Genomic DNA, 20,507 nt, shown 5'->3' on the forward strand with positions numbered 1-20,507 from the left:
GGGCCTGCGTCGGCTCCTTTAACTCTCCCGACGGCCCTAGAAGTTAGGCATTTGTCCCTGTATTTTGCAGAAGGACAAACGGAGGCTTTCAGGAGTTTTAAATAACTTACCCGAGTTCTAGCTACTGAAAAGGTAAACTGGATTTCAGGCCTTGTTTGTCCATGCTTTAAAACACGATCCTGAGCTGTCACAGGAAGAAAGAGATTCAGAAATGGGGTGAGCACAGTTTAGGGGGAAAAAGGTGGCCGACAGCAAAGGTAGTAATAGGGATTGGAAGTGTAGGTGACAACAGAGATGGCCCCGAAGGAAGAGAGAAAACCAGCAACCAGGGACCCGGGGCAAAGTACCAGCTTTGGCCGCCCTCTCAGAACAGATCGCCAAGGTAGAACTTTTTCTCGGGAAAGAGACAGCAGATCAGTGTAAGGACTGCCCCTGGGGCAAACAGGACAAAGGGTCTCAGAGGTGGCTTGTTAGGGTTGCCAAATAACATTGAGGACAGACACCTCGTTAAATTGAAATGTCAAATAAAGACATAGTTGTTTAGTGTGTGCAATATTTGGGATATACTTATACAGTGTACTAAAAAAATATATTCATTGTTTATCCAAAATTCAGATTTAACTGAGTAGCCTGTATTTTTAGTTGCAAAATCTGGCGACCCTGTTGAAAGCATGAATGCGTTATAACATTGCACCATAATAGGCTTCTCATGGTGCCCCAGAGAAATTAACCCTAAATCAAATTATCCTGGGGCAGTTGGTCCTGCTAGCACTCTGCACACAAAGTAACGATGCCTGGCAGTGTCTTCAGGCAGAACCACCTGGTAGTTTAGGGACTTTAATGACGTAAGACTCAGTAAGAAAAAAAAAAAGAAATAAAAGACAACAAATAAAGAGTGAGGCCTGACCTGTGGTGGCACAGTGGATGATAAAGCATCGGCCTGGAACGCTGAGGTTGCCGGTTCGAGACCCATGGCTTGCCTGGTCAAGGCACATATGAGAAGCAACCGCAAGTTGGTGCTTCCTGTTCCTTCCTCTTGCCTTCCTTTCTCTCTCTTTTCTCTTTCAAATCAATAAATGAAATCTAAAAAGAGAGAGGGAGAGAGAGTGGGGACTATGGTGACATTTTTAAAAGCTGTCTCGTCAAAATACTGAAAATGCAAAAAAAAAAGTCAGTGTTTAGAAAAACCTCAGGTTTCCTGGTGTCACTTCCACTTTGTTCCTCTACAGTTACACTTCTTAAAAGTATTGACGTGAAATCACAGCTTGTGAACGAGAAAAAACAGTTGGTTTCTTCAAGCTGCCAGAATTGTTGACTCTGGTGTGTCCTTGTTGGTTGGTTATTCAGGACAAAGAACGATTATTATCTACTTGTCTGTCACTTAGCTTTAAGAGGAGTTCGTTGAGGTCACTTCCGTGTCCTCAGGCGCAGTCAGTGGGATCCTTCTGCCCTGAGATGGAGCAGGAGAGTGTAACACTCTCTATAGACCACCTACTTGATAGATTTAGAATGAATTTACTTTTCATTTCGTCCATCAGCCAGGAGGGGCTTCTGTGAGGCTTTCTTTTCCTATTACACAGACTTACTTAGTCTTTGGGTGAGGGTCTCAGGGGGTAGTTTAATGGGAGTGAGGCCATCTGCTCTGTCTGTACATTCAGAACCAGGGGACATTACCCTAGACCAGGGGTCCCCAAACTTTTTACAGAGGGGGCCAGTTCACTGTCCCTCAGACCATTGGAGGGCCGGACTATAAAAAAAACTATGAAGAAATCCCTATGCACACTGCACATATCTTATTTTAAAGTAAAAAAAAAAAAAACGGGAACAAATACAATATTTAAAATAAAGAACAAGTAAATTTAAATCAACAAACTGACCAGTATTTCAGTGGGAACTATGCTCCTCTCACTGACCACCAATGAAAGAGGTGCCCCTTCTAGAAGTGCGGCGGGGGCTGGATAAATGGCCTTAGGGGCCGCATGTGGCCCACTGGCTGTAGTTTGGGGACCCCTGCCCTAGGTGATGGCTGCCCCACGGATCTTGCTGATTCTGGTCAAAGCCTTAGTTATTAACCAGTGCTCTGAAGTTCTCGCTTGGTGGGCAAACTTGGTGGTCTGGGCATCCAAAAATAAAAAATAAAAAAAATTGGTCTTATTCAGTGGTGAAATTCAGCTGGTCCGTATTTGTTCGGCAGAACCGATTCGTAATTTTTTGTTGAGTTCAGCGAACCGGTTGCTAAAATGGCACTTGTAATCAGGGTTCTCTGTAAGGTGGGCGCCTGCGTAGCCACCATTGGGTGTGTAAATCACAAATTTACACTCCTTACTCTTTTTTAACGTTCATCTGCACAACACTGTATTCTAAGCGCCCGTAGTCATGTTCATTCCGTCCATAGATGAAAAACATTTTGCAAGTGAGGACGCCAATGAAGAAGCAATCTGGATATACCTTAAATAACAGTCGTATTGTTTTTTGTCAGGAATTATTTAATATTTTTTCATTAATATCTTAAAACTGTCTAATAATCTAGTTTTGTGTACCTCTTTTATTGTTCTTATTTAAGTATTAAATGCATGAAATAAACTACCTTTTGTTATATCACTTTTTTTATATTTATACTTAACGGTCATTAGGGCAGAGAACTGGTTGTTAAATTATTTGAACCCTACCACTGTAGCAGAGAATCCGGTCAATTCAATTAAGAATTTGTACCCATTGGGAGGAGAACATTCCTCTATATGAACTGGTGGGCTTTGTATTTCTGCTTGGCTGAAATATAAAATGAGCTGAAATATTTTCATTGACGCTATAAGCTCTCTTTTTGTCTATATATTCATTTATGTGTCTCTGAGTGGGTAATATTTCTTTTCCTTTAGATGGTATTACCTGATTAGATTATAAAATTCCTTCAAAGAGATCTGTTTGGATCGGTATAGAGATAAGTAAGCCTTATGTAATTCTTAAAATTCCCAGAAATTAAGGAAATTAATCTTGTGATTATTTCAATGTGCCAAAATATGTATCGTGATAGAAACTAACTCAAATGGTGTAAGAATGTGAGCTCATATTACTCAGGCAAATCTTTGGTAAATGAGGCTAGTTTAATATTGTTGGATTAGGCCCTGGCCGGTTGGCTCAGTGGTAGAGCGTCGGCCTGGCGTGCAGAAGTCCCGGGTTCGATTCCCGGCCAGGGCACACAGGAGAAGCGCCCATCTGCTTCTCCACCCCTCCCCCCTCCTTCCTCTCTGTCTCTCTCTTCCCCTCCCGCAGCCAAGGCTCCATTGGAGCAAAGATGGCCCGGGCGCTGGGGATGGCTCCTCAGCTTCTGCCCCAGGCGCTAGAGTGGCTCTGGTCGCAACAGAGCGACGCCCCAGAGGGGCAGAGCGTCGCCCCCTGGTGGGCGTGCTGGGTGGATCCCAGTCGGGCGCATGTGGGAGTCTGTCTGACTGTCTCTCCCCGTTTCCAGCTTCAGAAAAATACAAATATATATATATATATATATATTGTTGGATTAATAAGATAGTTGTGTCTTCTTTTTTTTCTTTTTCTTTTTTTTTTTTGGTATTTTTCCAAAGTGAGAAGTGGGGAGGCAGTCAGACAGACTCCTGCATGTGCCCGACTGGGATCCACCCGGCATGCCCACCAGAGGGCGATGCTCTGCCCACCAGGGGGCGATGCTCTGCCCACCAGGGGGCAACACTCTGCCCATCTGGGGTGTTGCTCCGCTGCAACAGGAGCCATTCTAGCACCTGAGGCAGAGGCCATGGAGCTGTCCTCAGTGCCCGGGCCAACTTTGCTCCAGTGGAGCTTGGCTGCGGGAGGGGAAGAGAGAAACAGAGAGAAAGGAGAGGGGGAAGGGTGGAGAAGCAGATGGGCCCTTCTCTTGTGTGCCCTGACTGGGAATTGTACCCAGGACTTCCACATGCCTGGCCAACACTCTAACGCTGAGCCAACCGGCCAGGGCCGGACATTTTTATTCTTATTGTGTATGTTTTTCCTGAACTTATACAGATTTACCAATCAAATAAGCTATGTCAAACATCTACTAAATATCAATATTTGAGATGACAAAAAAAAATGCACATTGTGTTTAACCAAATTGAATCACTACTCTGGCATGCTTTATTTCAACAGTCATTCTGTTTTGTAGTATGTCATCTTGGAAATAATTACCAAGATCTTTAGGTAGTTGTGTAGTGATGCCAAATTGCATTAATTAGTGAATTTTCATGAGCTACCCAGATCATTTCTAAATAGGGTACTGAAACATTCATCACAGAGCATAATTTTAAAATTACATCATTTTATATACCTTTTGCCTTTCATTTTTATTCTGTAATGCCAATGAATGCGTTCGGTTTTGCAACTTAGGATGGGTATGGCTATTAGCAGTGATAAGCTGCATATTCATAAGTTCTGCTAGCCTGCCAAACACACTAATGTATTACAGATGGTCACAACCATCTCAACTCCTAGCTTTCTCTATAAGACAGAAGTGACGGTGATTAAAACGAAATCAGTATTTGTAAATGAGACTCTGCTCTGAGCAACCGCTTTTATGAAGGTGTTCAGGATAGGTCTTTGTTTAGCAAAAGGAGACCAGTTTTGTGCTGACATAAAGTGACACTTTGTTGCAGAAGAAGGACCTATAGCAACAACTCTGAAGGAATGTAGACGTTGTAGAGCAGGGGTCCCCAAACTTTTTACACAGGGGGCCAGTTCACTGTCCCTCAGACCATTGAAGGGCCGGACTATAAAAAAAAACAACTATGACCAAATCCCTATGAACACTGCACATACCTTATTTTAAAGTAAAAAAACAAAACAGGAACAAATACAATATTTAAAATAAAGAACAAGTAAATTTAAATCAACAAACTGACCAGTATTTCAATGGGAACTATGCTCCTCTCACTGACCACCAATGAAAGAGGTGCCCCTTCCGGAAGTGCGGCGGGGGCCGGATAAATGGCCTCAGGGGGCCGCATGTGGCCCACGGGCTGTAGTTTGGGGACCCCTGTTGTAGAGGTTCTCAGAAAGGAAATTGTGGTGGTCTAAGCTGGCTGAGGTTTGATGGATTTATAAGATTGTCAAAAAGTTTTAGTAACAAGTATACCGACCAAAACTAGAGCTCAGTTTTCTGTCTGTTGCCGTGGCAGAACCTTGGATCCCTTGTTTGCTCTAGCAAGCGGTCGTAAGACATTTCTCTTTGCCTTCTGAGTCATTTGCCTCTATATCAACAATTCTTTGTCCAACTGAATAGTTCCCTGTGCTTTACGTTGATTTTTATCACGTCCTTGGTTATTTATGAGGACAAAGTCTTCCCACTTTGGAAAGAGGTAAGATTCTTTACAATCATGTTAACCCCCTACGAGCACTTTTAAAATCTTTTACTGTCCTTTGGTTAAATATCTAGCCAAGCCCAGTTACCTGTGATCCTAGTGAAGCAAGTATTCAAACCTCTTGACAACTATTGATACATATGTTGCCTTTCCCACATCCAATCCTAAAGGACGTATTTTGTACCTGAAACTGGTGTGCTGGAAGGGCCCCTGAAAAATGACAACTTGTTCTTTTATAAGAAGAGAGGTTCTAGAAATAATTAGGTTTCTCTGCTCTGCAGCTGGGGGTGAGTCGCAGGGGAAGAGTTGTCCAATCAGAAGAGATGGCTGGCCTTCCCCAGGCTAAATCCGTATGGGGCCAAGTGGTTTATACGAGTTATTTCAGAAATGGTTTGCCATCTGAGAGGTTCGTAGAGAGTTCTCAAAACTCTAACTATCTCTGGTATGTTTCTACTTATCAGAGTCCAGATTGCTGCTTTGCCTAATATTAGACAACAAAAACATAATGAATAAATCAAAATTTCAGTTACTTGTTTAAATGTTAAGTTGGTTGCGACTTTCTTTAATTCAAATCTAGTGTCTTCTAGGAATCTGTGGTTTTAATCTATGTTATTTACCGATGGAGTTGTATGACTACGGAAAGGTCTAGGACTTACTCCATGCTTACTGAATCTCTTTACTAGATAAATCTGATATATTCTTGGCGTATTCTAACTACATACTTGGTATCTGCATGGAATAGTATGGCTCAGAATTATTATATATTAAGTATGCAGATTTTTTTTCTCTGTAAAGACCATATTCATTTAGTTTTATAAAGTACATTTCATACCTGTTCTTTGACATTGAATTAATCATTATACTTATACTTTGAGTCCCTACCAGTCGATCGAGTCGGGATGTCCAGACCCTAGTCTAGGAATAGATGGATTCATGAGACTGTTCACCCAAAGTCGAGTGGAACAAGAATGAATTATTGATACATAGCGCTGAATAAACCGATGGGGGTGATTGTGGGTTTTTTGTTTGTTTGTTTTGGTTGTTTTTAATATTACTGATGTTAATGTTATGTTTTCTGGATTTAAGGAAACCCTGTCCCTTTCCCCTTAATCTATCTATGACTCATAGTAATTTGGTAAACTCTGCCTTTGTAAACAGAAGGTTATCTTTTTCTCCCTGCCCAACCCCTCCAGAATACGTAAATACTGAGTATTCTTATTTTTTTTCTGGCAATATAGTTATTGGCATAATTTCAGTAAGTCTGTCCTCCTTGGTAACAGGACTTCATTGAAAACATTGTTTACATGACCAAGAAAGGCCTGGCCTACGAGGAAAGGGTTAAGAAATAAAATGGAGTCACCACAATCAAGCTGCTAAATTAGCTAAAATCAAGTAGCTGGAGGCATGATGAAACCCATCTTGCCTTAAGGAGCCTGGGAACTTAGTCTTGTGGCCTTCCCAGTCCTGTGGCAATGCCTGGGTCTACAGCAGACCTCCCGATAACCTTCTAAGTCCCCTCTGAAGGACCGAGGAAAGAATGTTCAGGCCCTGGACGGTCGGCTCAGTGGTAGAGCGTCGGCCTGGCGTGTGGAAGTCCCAGGTTCAATTCCTGGCCAGAGCGCACACAGGAGAAGCGCCCATCTGCTTCTCCACCCCTCCCCCTCTCCTTTCTCTCTATCCCTATCTTCCCCTCCTGCAGCCAAGGCTCCATTGGAGCAAAGTTGGCCCAGGCGCTGAGGATGGCTCCATGGCCTTAGCCTCAAGCACTAGAATTGGTCCAGTTGCAACAGAGCAACACCCCAGCTGGGCAGAGCATTGCCCCCTGGTGGGCATGCGGGTGGATCGCGGTCAGGCGCATGCAGGAGTCTATCTCTCTGCCTCCCCCCCCACTTCTCACTTAGGAAAAACATACACACCAAAAAAGACTGTTCACGTGTGCCAACCACTGACATTTGAGAGTTAGCGTCTCAGACCAATCCAGAGGCTAAGAATGCAGGGCTGACTCTTCTCAAGGCCAAACTCTCTACCGTGAAAACCCTCTGCTTTTCTTTCCTCTTGGGGACGCTCTGCGTATTGCCTAGTGGAGTTTTCACTTTGCAAACCCTACGACCCTTGAATACATCTTTGTCATTTCTCTCTAGCCAAGCCTCACAGCTCCTTTTGAAATTTGTGGATACCCAGGATGTCAAATTTGAGAAGAATAATGCTCATTTAATCAGACATGACCAGACCTCTTTTAAGGAATTACAGTCATTTTAGGGCACTACAGCATACTAAGCATGCTTAGGAAAATCGGACTGGTATCTAGTTCACAGGGTAATGCAAGTCACTTCCTGCCAGGCCTAGGAACCTCAGGATACCGTAGGGAATTTGAGAAGCCAGCAGTTTACCCAAATGTATAGGGACTGCAGGCTCGGCTTCTTAACTCACAGGCATTTAAAAGTTCAATCTAACATCTCCTGTTAAACTTCCAGCGAGGCAAACTTAGGAAGTACCGTGTGATAAATTTACCATTTTTGCCTCACCTATGTAAGTAATCAAACCAAATCTAATGGAAGCAGCTTTGTTTTATGGTCAAGAATTATCTTTCCTTGAGATTATCCTTTTATTTATTTATATTTTAAAGATTTTATTTATTGATTTTACAGAGGAGGGGAGGGGAGAGCAAGAAGTAGCAACACATGGTTGCTTCATTTCAGTTGTTCATTGCTTGCTTGTCATATGTGCCTTGACCGGGCAAGCCCAGGGTTTCGAACCGGCGACCTCAACATTCCAGGTCAACGCTCTATCCACTGCGCCACCACAGGCCAGGCTGAGGTGATCTTTGATTAAAAGGGGAGTGGCTAGAGAGAGGAATTTTGTGCGTCAGTGGAGCACCAGAGCACGTCCTGCCCACTCTAGTCTTGAGTTAGCAATAGTTGGAGTTATCAGACTCTAGTCCAGTTCTTTGTCTGAATTGTTTACACACTTTGTAAATTGCAGGTAATCGATAGATATACTTTTGTGTGTGTGTGTGTGTGTGTGTGTGTGTGTGTGTGTGTGTGTGTGGAAATTTAAGTGACTTTCTCCCTTCTTGTGGAAAAACCAGCGTGGGTGCCTGCTTGTCACTTGGACTGGATCCTGTTACCTTGCACGAATCGTGAACACTCACCCCCCAATGTTCAGTTCTTCCCCGTCCCTTTAACATCTGGATAAAAACCTCTACACTGAGTGTTGCAGATCCTCTCCCTCCTGCCTGACTCGGCGTGTTCAAGAACTGAAACTTGACCGCCACTCAGATCCCTTCCGGGGCCGCACTGGCCTTTCTGCAGAATCCGGTGAGTCACTTACGGAGAGGTGACAGAAAATGTCCGCAGTTCTCAAGTCCTGGACATCGGATACCGTAAAAGAGGAATCCCTGAGATGGAGAAGGTGAATTTTCATCTGGAAGTCTGTACTATAGTTAAGAGCGTCAGGAGCCGAACTGGAGTACCAGTTCGGTGGGTTGTTAGAAGTGGTGGGGGCACCCCCCCCCCCGGGTTCCTGGAAGCTAAGGTGTGGGTGCTCGTGGGAACGTTGTGCACAGCCCTGGCCCCCTGTTGCGTAAGGGCCGGCGTGGCCCAGTGGCGTGGCCCAGGATCTAGCCACGCTGCCTAACTGGCCCAGTGAGTGGCTTGTCCAGCAAAAACACCCCTGGCATGAGTGGTCTGTATGGTGTTGAGTCCTTGAGTCCAAGTTTTATATGAAGTCGTTGGATTTTACTTCCCAGGTGTTCAGATGCTGCTCCAATTTGACTGGGCTAACGGATGCCCCTGCCTTCTTGAGCACGCACTGCCCCCTGGCGGCCTCATCCGAAATTGCTCTGGCTCCAGAGCAGCAATAGGCAACCGTCAGTCACAGGGTGGGTCCCTGGGTTCAGCGAGCTTGCAGAAGGGCCCTTGGAAGGATGTCTTTTTTTACATCAATCCTAAATTTAATCACCTGGCAAGAAACAAAAACAAAACAAAAAACCCGCCTAGGCCCTGGCCGGTTGGCTCAGTGGTAGAGCGTCGGCCTGGCGTGCGGAAGTCCCAGGTTCGATTCCCGGCCAGGGCACACAGGAGAGGTGCCCATCTGCTTCTCCACCACCCCCCTCCTTCCTCTCTGTCTCTCTCTTCCCCTCCCACAGCCGAGGCTCCATTGGAGCAAAGTTGGCCCAGGCGTTGGGGATGGCTCCTTGGCCTCTGCCCCAGGCGCTAGAGTGGCTCTGGTCACGACAGAGCGACGCCCCGGAGGGGCAGAGCATCGCCCCCTGGTGGGCAGAGCATCACCCCCTGGTGGGCGTGCTGGGTGGATCCCAGCCGGGCGCATGCGGGAGTCTGTCTGACTGCCTCCCCGTTTCCAGCTTCAGAAAAATGAAAAAAAAAACAAAAAAAACAAAAAAAACAAAAAAAGAAAAAAAACCTCCGCCTAATTGTACTTAAGGTTCTAAAGATGATATTCTAAAAATAATAATTAGGTGTGTTTATATACTTATTTATTTTAAAAATTTACCGACTTCTTAAAATATAAAAAAGAATGGCCATGGTTCATAGAAGCCAAATACTTAAAACAAATGTTGATGTCATTCTGCTGTGAATTCTAAGTCCTCGAATTTCCTGACCTCTCTCTCCACCATATGGTCGCTATTATGCCTTGGTTTAAATGACTGGAGGGCCCTGTGTTGTCACTTTCTGTGACAATGCAGGTGGCACTTGTAACAGGGAAGTCCGCCCCCCTCCCCAGACCCCCGCCCCTGCTTCCTTATTTTATGGAGACAGAGGGAAAAGGTTGCTGAGCTGGGAATCAAGATATCTGCATCTAAAAAATCTATGTCACATGAGACAAGGCACTTAGACCCTGATTTTTTTTTTAGAAGCGTGATAAAAGATGTATGTGTGTTTGTGTGTGTGTGTGTGTGTGTGTGTGTAAGAGAGAGAGAAAGAGAGAGAACTGATTACAAATGCAAAGAGTTGGGATGTGCTAGACGCCTATAAAATTTAGCCAAGCTAATTACATACATACAATAAGGGTAAACAGGTGGACTGATCAAAGCACGGAATAATTCTGAAAGGAGAAAATGAGCATGAATTAAAAACAAAAAGGCGACCCCGCACGGCGCACAGGGAGCTTCTGAAGCAGTAAAGCACAAAATATTGTACAAGTTCAGAGACTGCCGAGATAACTCAGAGCCCAGGGCGGGTGACCGGATTTTAAGGCAGGGGCGGGGGATGTTTCATTGAACCCTAACCCACCCGCGGAGAAGTGCACGATGTGTTAGGTGTGCAGCTCGGGGACTCTTCACGAGCCGGTCGTCTGAAGGGCAGCGGATCAGGGGACTGCGCAATGCCAGCGCCCACGGGGGGCACTCACACCCTCTTCTAAGCCCTGTGCCCTCTGTGAGGGGTGACATACTCATTTCTGGGTGAGCAGAGCTGAAATCCAGAAAGCTAAGTGAACCTTAGTTTCACGGAACAGAAATTTTCTCCAGGCTGTAGAGTTAGTGCTTTTCAGTTGCTTAAAAGAATTTTTTTTTTTTTTTTAAAAAGCTTGTTTCTACAGATACTCAGCAACAAGGAAGCGCTATGTCCGTTAAACAGTCACACTCTAGGCTACTTGTTCCTAACCATTTCATTGATTCGTCTGCTGAAAGACATGTTTCTCCCTTTGTCTGGTGATGAGAAAGACCAAAGTCAGACAAAAAACAACAAAAGTCTGCATAAAATTCTGTCTTCCTTCATGATAGACATCAATAAATAAAATTTTGTTTTTAAACATTTTTCAAAAGATTTTATTTTTAGAGAGAGAGAGAGGAGGGAGAGAAGTGGAGGGAAGTGAGAGGTATCAGCTCCTACCTGCTTCACATTAGCTGTTCGCTGATTGCTTGTTGTATGCGCCTTGACCAGGCAAGCCCGGGGTTTTGAACCAGCGACCTCAGCATTCCAGCTTAACACTCTACCCACTGTGCCACCACGAACCAGGCGGTTCTTTAAAATTTAATGAGTATAAAATATGAATTTTTAAAATGTAAATATAGAATTATGAATTATGTAATTGGGTCTTATTATAAGCACGCCATAAAATTTGCAGCACACCTGGATGTAAACTGAGTTATTGTTTCCCCAGTATTGGGCTGTGGAGAATCAAGAGGCAACATCACGTGGAGAAAGTCCTGATTAAAATAAGTGAACAGGCCCTGGTCAGGTGGCTCAGTGGGTTAGAGCGTTGTCCCCATCCACCAAGGTTGTGGGTTCGATCCCTGGTCAGGGCTCATATAAGAATCAACTAGTGAATGCATAAATAAATGGGACAACAAATTGATGATGCTTTTTTCTGTCTCTCTACCCCCCTTCCTCTCTCTCTAAAATCAATAAACAAAAACTAAATAAATAGATTATTGCACACCTCTTTTCACAGAATCTAGGAGATAATGAATTGACATTATCTGGAGGATTATAGAGCATTCTTTGTTATTAGATGCTGGCCGTGGCCCCTGACGACCACAGACCAGTGTATCAGCCCTGAACTAGGTTTCAAGAGATACCAGTGGGTGTAGAGTTGCTAACAGATCTATTTGTACATCCCAAGTTTATTATGCTCTAATGTCAACATGGCGAATGAAATTCATTCCCAAACAGCCCCAGATTCTTCCTTCTCTCTCTGCCTCCCCTACACCCCCCCAAATAAAAACCCAAAATAAGAAGCCTTCCATAAAGGGGAGCAGTCAGCACCGATGCATTAGTTTCATGGGAAATAAGGCAAAGAAAGCAAAAAGCAAAATACAGACCTCCAGAAAAGATTTTTATTTTCTCAGCACACAGACACAAAAAATGACACCTGCCTTCTAGATAGAAGAGTTGGAGACCTGTCAGAAAGGAGTTATAATTCGCATAGGTTACAAGGTCCATAGATGTGACTAGTCTCACGGTTCCTCAGTTACCTTTGAATCTCACTAAAGCATCGTAGCTCGCTGGTTAAACTGGCAAACACACTTCTCGTGTGAGAGGGTAAGACGGGTGTGCATTCACGGAGAGCCGAGGTGCAGGGAGCCCTTCTCTAAATGTACCACGCACGGCACCTCGTCCGACATCACTCAGGGATGCAGCGCTCTACATAAACGTCTTTAAGTCAAATGACGTCTGTTCTCCTAAAGTCTGACAGTGTTGTTTTCATTACCTTTGACCAAATAACGTGTGACATGCCTTCTGACGCCTTACAACAGCCCACGCAGATTATAACAATGTTCTTCCGTTGTTGTGGGGACTACAACTACTTCCTCTCCGAGTGTAACAGGCAGTCTCAAACCGGTACTGAAGTGGACATCTGCTCGACATAGGGCTGTGTTGTCAAAGTCATCAACTCATTACTCATTATTTATTAATCAACTTCTTTGTCGCATCTGTCAGCCAGTCCTTCTTGCTTTTGTTAAGTACGTGGGTTTTCAGTTACATTTCTTCCACCTTGAACAGCGGAGTTGAAGCAGAGGAACAGAGATACATGAACCCCGACAACTAATGTTCCTGCCTCTGAACCGCACAGGTCAGGGAAGGGTGTACACTGAGCGACAGAGAAGGAAGGGAAACTTGGAAACCACTGCGCCGATAGACAGCAGTCAGATTGTTATCACGACTGAACCTTAACTTAAATTTGTAGGGCTCCATCTGCCGTCGCTGGAGAACCAGAATGCTCAGCCTGTTACAACTATTTTGAAAGGAGGGTCAGCTTTGAAGAAGAGTGTGCCGGTGATCTCGCGGTAAATCGCACACACTTTCCGGCATGGGTATCCAACATCAGATGAATTTATAGATTTTACTACCCAGGACTTTTAGTTTGCATCTGCTTCTTCATTTTTATTTCTTAGTCATACTAAACGTGGTTGGGTATGTGAGAAAGCGTTGCTATACCATTAACTATTTGCCATTGAATAATATTATACAGCGATGAAAGGACTTTTGCAACAAGTTTCTTTCAACTGAAAGTGTGACAATCTATTTCAAGTGTTTTCTTGAGACAAAAACAGTAAAACAGTAAAAAAAAAAAAAAAAATTCCACCTAGAAAACAAGTACTATTCAAAATTGTCAAAACACATAAATGTTAAAAACCTTATTCCATGGGTCACTTTTTCAGATTTAAGGTACTGTATCTTAAAATGACATGAAAAACTTTTCAAATGATTTTACTGAGTGTAAGATAACTGCTGAACTCACAGCTCTGTTTTTATTACATTAAGGTTATTCTCAACGCGACGTTTATCGATGATAGGTTTTGGTTCATGAGAAACCAGAAGCTACCACAATCTGTCAGTCCACTTTACACACCAACTAAAAATAGTTAAGCCTTAGAAAATTAATGTAGCATTTTTTTTCTCTAAAGTTCTCAAAATATATACCCGAGGTTTTGCATTTTAAAAAATGTAAACCATCTCATAGTAGGAAATTGAAACTCAAGACTAATTTTATAAAACTGTTTTTAGGAAATAAATTCCTCTGGTTTAAAAAAATTTTTTTTAATCTATTCTATGCATCATTAGCACAAGTAAATGATGTTAAATATACTGTAGGTATTCATGATAGTAAAACACATATTAATCAGTGAAACAATAAAAGCACATATAAACATCTGTGCCCCACTTAGGAACACATCTTGTAGGGCGTAGGCGGACCCTTCCATAACTGAACATTCACTGAACAGTTACTGAATGCAGTGTGGAAGGGGCTAGAAATCCTATCGCAAAAGGTGAGACTGTTAATTAGCTACAGCCTCTTCGGTACCTATTGTTATAAGGAAATGTAGACCCTGATTTAAAAACACTTCTCCTTTTTTTCATGATTACAGTCTCATACTTCATTTTCACTTATGTACAAACAGAAGATTACATGATTTCTTCTTTTTCAAACTCTGGATTTCAAACTTGTTATCTGTAGGCATTTAAAGAATGCTTACTAAATTAAAAAGAAAAAACCCAGAAACTATTCCATTGGTAATGATAATTTTCTCTCTGACTCAAAAGTGACCTCTGTACATTAAAAAGAAGAAAAACCAGTCTTTACAGTTCTAACCTAATTGTGCATCAACGTGAAATGAATGAGGTTTTTAATATGACTCGAGCCTGTGCTTATAAAGCATTTACACGATATTATGTCCTTGCATCCCATAATACAAGTGACTGCATCCTTGATAAATATCAACAAATCAACTACAAGTCATAGAGTGTTTCCAGGACAGTGGCGATTGACCAGGCCTGTGTTTCACAGCTGAAGGGACAGTACTGGCCGTTCTCGTTGGTCAGTTCCGGAAGTCCTTTCCAAGGGGATCTTAAAGAAAGAAAAGTCATTTTATGAAACGTAATCTAACACTTATCTTAACAAAATAGGCAAGGGGCTTGGTGCTCTTGCCTTTTTATATAGAAAACAATTAGACACAGTCCTTTACTGCAAAACAGGATGTCCTAAAGGTCTATGTATAAAGAAGTTAGATTGAAATGATTCTTTGATACTCAATCTTTGGGATTTAAGATTCAAACATAAAAGAATCCCCTTAAATATTAAAAACATAGAAGAAACGACCATTCCGAGCAATATATAGAGACAAATACCTCCCTAGCTTACTTTTATTCCTTTTGGAGTAAGTTTGTGAGAGACTTAAATTATAATTACTTAGATGGATTAAGTTTGATCTTGACATAATTGTAAAACTAATATGAAACAACAAAGAAACACAATCATTATGAGGAGAAAGGTGGTAATCAAAAGCAAGATGAGTGTCTACACTAATTTCTCATTCTGTTGAATAATAGTATTATTATGTTCTTATACTAAGTGTTCACATACATTATTTCATTTCAATGCTCATGGAAACCCTATATGCAAGGTACCATAATCATGCTTATTTATGTAGGTTTATAGAGGTTAACAACTTGTTGCAGATCTTGGTATCAAAATACACTATTATTAGCATATCAAATTTATTCTTAATTTCGATGTAAGCTCTTAAATATAAAATATAAGGTCTACTGGAAAGTTCTGTCCGTTTCTATCACAACAAGTTTCAACACGTAAGCACATGTTTATTTGGTGCATGTGTGCCTCTCTATTTTTATCACTTAATGTATACATACTGATGTAGCAAATTAACTAAAACAAAGTTGATTCACATTAGTCTTATGTGTGAAGCGATAGTGTACCCATGGCTACTGATAAAGTTCATTTACGCCACTGTAATTTTTACGAATTTCAACAAGGAAAAAATGCTACAGAAGCATGTCTGTCGCATCCACCATATTCCCCGGACTTAGCACCCTCCGACTATCACTTGTTTTTGTCCTTACAAAATTTTTTGAAGGGCAAAAAATTCAAAAATGAAGAAGATAACAAGCACTGGTTCAATTTTTCGCATCAAAAGATAAAACATTTTTCAAACATGGGATATACAAATTGCCCTCACACTGGCAAGAAATCATTAATAATAATGGCAATTATATTATTTAATAAAGCTTATTGACAGTAAGAAAAATTTGTATTTTGTTTTATTCCAAAAACAGACAGAACTTTCCGGTAGACCTTATATAAAGTATAAATAGAGAATTCTATAATTTTTTTTAAATTATTTTTATTTATTTATTTATTCATTTTAGAGGGAAGAGAGAAAGAGAGAGAGAGAGAGAGTAGAGGGGGAGGAGCAAGAAGCTTCAACTCCCATATGTGCCTTGACTGGGCAAGGCCAGGATTTTGAACCGGCGACCTCAGCATTCCAGGTTGACGCTTTATCCACTGCACCACCACAGGTCTGGCTAATTTTTCATTTTTTAAGTTGGGTTGTGGGAACATGTTTGTTTCATTAGTATGCTTTGTAACTCATGGCTATGTTATGTATACTTCCCTGTAGCTCTCCAATATTTCATAATAAAAATACAAAACATAATTCCATTAGGTAAATGTGGAGATACTTTGAACAATAACTACTAATGACATCAGCTAGTACCGTATTTTAAAAAGCCGTCATAGAGAAATGGAAAATGCAGAAACATGTTTGTTTCCAATACTATGTTGGAAGCTAATTCAGGGGAAAGTGGCAGTTTGTGAGGCTGGGTACTTGGGCATCTGTCACGGTTGAACTGTGTCTGCTTCACACCTTCGGGCCCTCGAATGTCAACTTGGATACAGATACGGGGTCGTAGCAGGTGACACTAGTTAAGGCGGGGCAGGGCGGGGCGGGTCCCTAATCCAGTAGGACTGCTGTCCTGAGGAAAGGGAGGATTTGGACACAGGCATGCGCACAGGGAGGACGCCACAAGGAGGCTGGGCGTAGGCTGCCACGGCCAAGGGGGGGCGCTGGGAGAGGGCCCCCCAGCACCGTCGGGGGGTGCAGGCACTGCCCAGCCTTGATGGCAGACCTCCAGCCTCAGAAGCCGAGAGGATGGATTCCTACTGTCTGCGCCCTGGGTCTGCGGTGCTCTGCCCGGCAACCTGGGGGACCGGGCTTCCCCTGAGTGCTGGGGGCGAATCAGACACCAGACTCTGGGGGGTGGGTTGGGGGTCAGACGGCAAAAGGGCAAAAGGAAGGAGGACGTTAGTCCTGCAGGACGTGAAGAGAACAGGATGACAGGACAAGGCTCAGCTAAGGACTTGACGTCAGGAGGGGCTGATGGATATCCTTGGGTCAGGGGACACAGGGGAGGGGCGGGACCATGGTGGGGGGACACAGAGGGTGACCCTGCAGAGACCAGTGGGGTCACGGGACATGGGGGAGAGGCAGGACCACAGGGGACACAGAGAGTGACCCTGCAGAGACCAGCGGGGTCACGGGACATGGGGGCAGGGGTGAGACCATGGGGGGGAAACAGAGAGTGACCCTGCAGAGACCAGCTGGTCAGGGGACACAGAGGAGGGGCGGGGCCACGGGTGGACGCAGAGAGTGACCCTGCAGTGCAGACATCCTTACTTCCCAGGGACAGTGTGACGAATACCCTGGGTGACAAAGGCGGGGACACGGGGCGCTCACAGTGCACAGACCCACTCTCTAGAAGAGCTGGAAGATGCGTGACATTTAAATGAATGGAAACAACCTGACCCCCTTTCATGGCGGCGGATGGAAGTCCCTCGTGCTCTGGTAACAGAGATAAACGTAGGCAGAGTTCATGCAGAGTTATTCTGAGCAGTAAGCGGAACATATATTTAGGTTTAATCTAGAAATTGGAACACGAAGGGCTTTTGACTAAATTTCATCACTGAACAAAGACACATAGCTCTGAAACTTATCTGCTCATAGGACAAAGGATGTGACAAATAGGTTTGAAATAATAGTCAAACGACCAACTCTAATATTTTGATTGTAATGAAAGCATTTCTTAAAATTATTATTATTTTTTATCTACAGAGACAGAGAGAGAGTTAGAGAGAGGGATAGACAGAGACAGAGAGGAGAGAGATGAGAACCATCAATCATCAGTTTTTCGTTGTGACACCTTAGTTAGTTGTTCATTGATTGCTTTCTCATATGTGCCTTGACCGTGGGGCTACAGCAGACCGAGTAACCCCTTGCTAGAGCCAGTGACCTTGGGTCCAAGCTGGTGAGCTTTACTCAAACCAGATGAGCCCACACTCAAGCTGGCGACCTCAGGGTCTCGAACCTGGGTCCTCCACATCCCAGTCCGACGCTCTATCCACTGCACCACTGCCTGGTCAGGCAAAATTATATCTTGAAATATCTTCACATCAGTAAACTCAGTGGTTGTCAACCTAGTCCCTACCGCCCACTAGTGGGCGTTCCAGCTTTCATGGTGGGCGGTAGTGGAGCAACCAAAGTATAAATAAAAAGATAGATTTAACTATAGTAAGTTGTTTTATAAAGATTTATTCTGCCAAACGTAGCGAAAATCCAACATAAAGTACTTGGTAAGTAATTATTATTATATGCTTTAACTTGCTGTAACTCTGTTTTATAAATTTTATAAAGTAAAGTGACTTCCCTACTTTATAAATCACCATGACTGTGGAACCGGTGGGCGGTTAGAAAATGTTACTACTAACAGAGATACAAAAGTGGGTGGTAGGGATAAAAAGGTTGACTACCCCTGAGTAAACTCAAAAAGCCCAGTCTGAGCATTTTCTGTTTTTGAATTTCTTCTATGCTAATCCAATCCCCAAACACCTGTATCAGCTGAATTTAAAAATGAAAGACTATTTCACATGTATAAATCATGCAGTCAAGTTTTTTGAAAAAAAATAAACAGCCCAACATAATTAAAGGAAGGTAAAAATTAGACCATAGCACTTACTGAGTTCAAGAGTGAAACTTTCAAGTTTCTCTGGGATAACTAAAGTTTGTAGAAATGAACTCGAAGGCATGTGAATTACCCGACCGACTGAAAACTAGTTCTGGAAATTACAGGCCTCTGACGACTTACCTCTCTAGATGAGCGTAATGCTGAGAAAGAACATTTTTAACCAAAAGGATAGTCTTGGCATTAGCCTCCGGACCCATCCGTCTGGAAAAATACAGTTTTGCACGAAGAAAATACCCAACGGGCCACAGCCACTCCTAAAAGCAAGCAAGCAAACAAACAAACAAAAAATAATGACTTAATTAGTGAAGGGGGAAAAAAAGCTGTAAGTATCTAAAATTATATGAGAAAAACACTGAGAACTCAGAAAAGAGAAATGAAATTCTTACAGGTCCTTGGTGGTAATTGAAACCCTTTGCGAGGTTGTAGTTATCGTTGTCTAAGGCATTGTCATAAGTCCCACAGTAAACCATGTCACTGGAAAATAAACGACAGTTAGGCTCATGAAGATCAGTACATAGGCAGCGTGATTTACTGTTCCCCCAGTCACACCACCACTGGCTGATTCCTATATGTGCCCTGACCGGGGATTGGACCCGCAACCTCAGCGTTCAATAGCAAAGGCAAGAGAAATAAATCATATTGTGATCCAGTCTACAAGGTGAGATAGATCATCAGCCATGTAACCTTACATTCGTCAATACCGAGTCCAGAACGCTTTGATAACGTATGATGGAATGACTAACAAATACTGGCGAACACAAAACAATATAAAACATTCGGGTATCTTGTCTACAAGGAGTTACTCTGACACTAAATATTGGTTAAGTTATTTCACTAGGCCTCTAATATATTTATAGCAATTAAAATACACAAAGAATAATATGAATTAGTGATGATTAAAAGTTTTATTAATTAGTAAATATTGGAAAGGTGGTTTTTAAAGTTCTCCATGAAATTATTTTAAAATTAATGAAAACAGGCACATTATCAGATTACAAACAGCAACTGAATACACAGAGAATCTGTACACACTTATAAACCAAATGAAGTATTACTTACATGTTTATTGCGACAGATAACACAAGACAGTTATCTGTAGCTCAGTTTAATTAAATGATTACTTTGTTGTTTTTTCTTTTAGTGAGAAGGCAGAACTTGCCATGAGTTACTTTAACTGTGGGTTTTAGTTTTGACTAGTGGTTCTTTTTTTTTCTTTAAAAGTTTTTTATTTATTGGATTTTAGAGAGAGCAGAAAGGAGAGAGAGAGAGAGAGGAAGGGAAGAGGAGGAAGAAACATTGATTTATTGTTCCCCCAGTCACACCGTCCGCCATTGGCTGATTCCTGTATGTTCCCTGACCGGAGATTGAACCTGCAACCTCGGCGTATCAGGACGATGTTCTAACCAACTAAGCTACCCAGTCAGGGCCTGACTAGTGGTTCTTAATGCCTCTGAAAATGTGAAGAATGCCTCAGAATGCAGTACATACATACAGATATTAAATTTCACACCTCAGGACTGAAATTATTTATTGGTTTAAATAAAAATAATGGTGGTGTGATGACAGAAAGAATGGAGGACTGGTGTGTGTGGGGGGAGGACAGGGTTAAATCCTCTTTTGCCATCACAAGAAGTAAAGAATGTCTAATGTTAGAAAACCAATAAAGAGCAGCACGCATATATTACTTCAAAATATTAAAGGAAGTCTCTGAGGAGATAATGCACCTATACTTTCAACATCCACAAAAATCACTTTCACAATCAGAAAAACAGACATTAGAAAATGTTCATGCCTGACCAGGCAGTGGTGCAGTGGATAGAGCGTAGGCCTCAGCAGAGGTGGATTAAGGTGGGTTGAGGCCCTGAGCGCAGAAGAAAATATT

The 20,507-nt window shown here is 42.6% G+C and overlaps 1 protein-coding gene across 3 annotated transcripts in view; it reads right to left on the reverse strand.

Moving 5' to 3' along the window:
• Positions 1-12,119: 12,119 nt before the first annotated feature.
• AGL (amylo-alpha-1, 6-glucosidase, 4-alpha-glucanotransferase) overlaps positions 12,120-20,507 on the reverse strand; it is a 58,393-nt gene continuing 50,005 nt past the window's right edge. For all 3 annotated transcript variants that reach the window (XM_066353524.1, XM_066353522.1, XM_066353523.1), the window contains exons 32-34: positions 19,012-19,099; positions 18,746-18,879; positions 12,120-14,654 (exon numbers count right to left, since the gene is read on the reverse strand). In XM_066353524.1, the coding sequence (XP_066209621.1) occupies positions 14,537-14,654; positions 18,746-18,879; positions 19,012-19,099 (340 nt within the window). In that variant the 3' untranslated portion in view covers positions 12,120-14,536. The remainder of the gene's footprint in view (positions 14,655-18,745; positions 18,880-19,011; positions 19,100-20,507) is intronic.

Source organism: Saccopteryx leptura, chromosome 11 (genome assembly GCF_036850995.1).
Source record: "Saccopteryx leptura isolate mSacLep1 chromosome 11, mSacLep1_pri_phased_curated, whole genome shotgun sequence".
NCBI lineage: Eukaryota > Metazoa > Chordata > Mammalia > Chiroptera > Emballonuridae > Saccopteryx > Saccopteryx leptura.